The 3,696-nt window shown below is 36.7% G+C and overlaps 1 protein-coding gene across 2 annotated transcripts in view; it reads left to right on the top strand.

Moving 5' to 3' along the window:
- Positions 1-2,577, top strand: part of LOC115241540 (ATP-dependent RNA helicase Ddx1) — a 4,704-nt gene extending 2,127 nt beyond the window's left edge. Inside the window, exons 6-13 of one of the 2 annotated variants that reach the window (XM_029817322.1) lie at positions 1-235; positions 314-483; positions 544-706; positions 808-994; positions 1,079-1,372; positions 1,450-1,667; positions 1,771-1,891; positions 1,971-2,577. In XM_029817322.1, coding sequence (XP_029673182.1) covers positions 1-235; positions 314-483; positions 544-706; positions 808-994; positions 1,079-1,372; positions 1,450-1,667; positions 1,771-1,891; positions 1,971-2,083 — 1,501 coding nt within the window. In that variant the 3' untranslated portion in view covers positions 2,084-2,577. The remainder of the gene's footprint in view (positions 236-313; positions 484-543; positions 707-807; positions 995-1,078; positions 1,373-1,449; positions 1,668-1,770; positions 1,892-1,970) is intronic. The other variant, XM_029817323.1, reaches the window with a different exon arrangement.
- Positions 2,578-3,696: the final 1,119 nt, after the last annotated feature.

The following is a 3,696-nucleotide window of genomic DNA, read 5'->3' as shown; positions in this document are numbered from 1 at the left end:
GCTGAAGAATGCCGAGATGGCCTTCAATTTTGGAGCGCAACCATTTAAGCATCCACCTCCGAATGACTATGTGGCTGTGTCGTCGGCTCCGAAGGAATCCATCAAGCACAATTCCGTTAGCAGCAATCAGAATCAATCAAAAGAAGGCGATAAACCGACAAATAACGCGCCCCAAGCGATCATCATAGAACCTTCTCGCGAATTAGCTGAACAAACCTACAATCAAATTCAAAAGGTAAATGAGAATTTAAATAAATTTTGTCATCGAGATTGTATATGTGATATTAATAAAATGACCTTATCATTTTTTCAGTTTAAAATACATTTGAAAAATCCAACGATTAGAGAGCTGCTCGTTATCGGTGGAGTAAATGTGAAAGAGCAGATTGCCATCTTAAATTCAGGTGTGGATATAGTCGTCGGGACTCCCGGACGTTTAGAGGATCTTATACAAGGCGGTTACTTGTTGTTAACGCACTGCAGGTAATTTGTCGCTCAACTACAAAAGAAATAACAGATAGGGATAAATTAATATATTTCAAGATTCTTTGTGCTGGACGAAGCTGACGGATTATTGAAGCAGGGTTACACCGAACTTATCGATCGCCTGCACAGACAGATCCCAAAAATTACATCGGACGGCAAGAGGTTGCAGATGGTCGTGTGCTCAGCGACGTTACACGCATTCGAAGTTAAAAAGATGGCCGTAAGTTTGTATCGAGACATACTTAATATTGACCAATATAATATGAATAAAAGTAAATGAAAACACGATCGAATTTTAAACACTTGAATTTTTGATTGTAGGAACGTTTAATGCATTTTCCAACTTGGGTGGATCTGAAAGGCGAAGATGCAGTGCCCGAGACTGTGCATCATGTCGTAGTGATAGTAGATCCACAGAAGGACAAATCGTGGCATAATTCGAGAAATCACGTGGAAACCGATGGTGTACACGCGAGAGATAACGTGAGACCAGGGAACAATACCGCCGGTTAGATAATAACCATAATCGCGTTTTCATTCGACAAAAGTAACGACATCAATACAATCTAATACTCACTTGCTTATCTTACAGAGACGTTGTCGGAGGCCGTAAAGATGCTGAAGGGAGAGTACTGTATACGCGCCATCAAAGAACACAGGATGGACCGGGCGTTGATATTCTGCAGGACGAAACTCGATTGCGATAATCTCGAGAGATACCTAAAACAGGCCGGCGGACAGCAGTTCTCATGTGTATGCCTGCACGGAGACAGGAAACCCGCGGAGCGTAAGGCTAATCTGGAGAAGTTCAAACGTCAGGAAGTGAAATTTTTGATCTGCACCGACGTGGCGGCCAGAGGATTAGATATTACCGGTCTGCCTTTTAGTAAGTAATGTATTCTAGCGAAGTCTTTTGTGTATGAAAATATCACGTTACGGTATCTCTCCATGACATTTTTCTAGTGATAAACATAACTCTTCCCGATGAAAAGTCCAATTATGTGCATCGCATCGGACGAGTCGGCAGAGCCGAGAGAATGGGTCTGGCAATTTCTTTAGTCAGTAGTGTGCCGGAGAAGGTGTGGTATCATGGTGAATGGTGTCCTTCTCGTGGGAGAAACTGTCAAAATACCAATCTGACTAATCAGGGTGGTTGTTGCACTTGGTACAATGAGCCCAACGTAAGTCTTTGCAATTTGCTCTCTATCTCTCGAAATAGAGGATTAATTCCGAGAGATAAATTCTGTTTGTATAAAACTGGATAACCAACTGAAATATCTGTAGTATTTGGCGGAGATTGAGGACCATTTGAATGTGACAATTCAACAAGTCGGATCAGATATAAAGGTGCCGTTGAATGATTTTGATGGAAAAGTTACATATGGCGAAAAGAGAATGGCAATGGGTATGTAATATTGTTTTCCGCGCGCGTACGTATTCCATGTTACAACGAGGCTATTATTAAAACGTCTCATATCTCATAGGTTCCAATTATGAAAATCATGTCCAGCAAATGGTTCCTGTTGTGGCGGAATTGGCCACATTAGAATCCAGAGCGCAGATCACGTTCTTAAAAAATCATATAGCGGAGCGTTAGAAGCGAAATAGTCATTCGTGGATCTTCAACAATTGAATTTCTAATAGAATTTCGCAATACTGTTTATAATATTATTAATATGTGTATTAATGTTTGTAATACGATATAATGTATTATCGCTATTATATATATATATATATTTACTCTTTTTTTATATTTATGAAAAATTCTGAAGCTTCTTTTGCATTTGTACAAAATTATGGCGTTAAACTCATATCTTGCATAATGGAGATATATTTAAATGTAATAGTATGAAAAGAAAACTGTATGTATTTCTCTTTGCATGACACGTTCAAAGGAGATGTGCGATAAGATACACATACATGCTCCATTTGAAATGATGCACACAAATATCTTTGTTACTATGGTGATTCGGTGATATCAGAAAATGTTTCAGACAAGACTGAACGATTTCGAAAAAGACATAATCTGATACCAATAATTTTCTTGTAGAAGATATAGAAAAAATAAAGTGTTAATTTCGTTTTTTTAAATAGAATATACTTTTATATGTATATACTTTTGAGTGCATTAGAGGGAGAGAGAGATGCAGTTCTTTACTATAAACTCTCTAACTATACTTCACTATATACTAATCTATATCTATGGAAAAAAGCCATTGATATCAGATTATGCTCACAATAATTCAATTTTTGTCTGAAACCCTTTTCGATATCATTACTAGATTCAAAGATAGCGCATCATTTTAAATGGAATACTTTATATATATGCACACGCCCTATAAAAATTGGGCCCTACAATCGATTGCCATAGAGGCATCTGCCATTTATGTAAGACGTACGGTAAGTATTTATTGTATCGTTATTAATTTGCATAATCGTATCATTACTATTTTACTCAAACAAAGGATAATACAGCGGCTGTTTGCTACTGTAATTTCTTTATGTGTACGTGTGTGGAGTGTCGCGCGTACGCGCACGACATTGTGTGTGGCTGTTTTTTTCTGTATTTATATAATATGTTATATACGCTTATAAGAAAATTTACTAAATGACTTCTGTTTAATTACACATAATAATTTATACACACATAACTCTTATATATTCTCGAAAGCAATGATAAACGACTAAAGTTATACAGTATACAAATCATACTGTTCTCTCTTCTCGCCGCAACTCGGATACAGCATGTGTGTTTTCGGCTTTTCTCTTTATCTTTTTTTTTTTCTTTTAACATATTAAAGTTCTATATTTGCGCGCGATGTTTTTATCGTGTCCGCTTCTTCTTCACACACATAACGAACGAGAGACACATACACACGCGTCTTCTTACGCCTATAAAGATTCATTTCTCCTTTTTCTCTCTCATTTGCGCAATTAGTACAATGACTGTTAATTAAATTTTTATTCGCTAAATCAATTGATTAATCCATTAGCCTTAAGACTTTATGTAAACATTTATTCTCTTCTCACTTCTTGTATTCAGTAGACAGTCATCACAGAATGAGAATGAAATATTTTCCTCGTATCTAGTAACATGTTTAATACACGCATACAGTTCCATATGCACACCGCTCGGAATATACGCAACGCACACGATCCGTGATTGATTCAATGAAATGTATTTATATATATTTATTATATATATATATA

This window comes from Formica exsecta, unplaced genomic scaffold (assembly GCF_003651465.1).
Source record: "Formica exsecta isolate Colony F162 unplaced genomic scaffold, ASM365146v1 scaffold500, whole genome shotgun sequence".
NCBI lineage: Eukaryota > Metazoa > Arthropoda > Insecta > Hymenoptera > Formicidae > Formica > Formica exsecta.
This window is presented reverse-complemented; position numbering and strand designations above follow the sequence as displayed.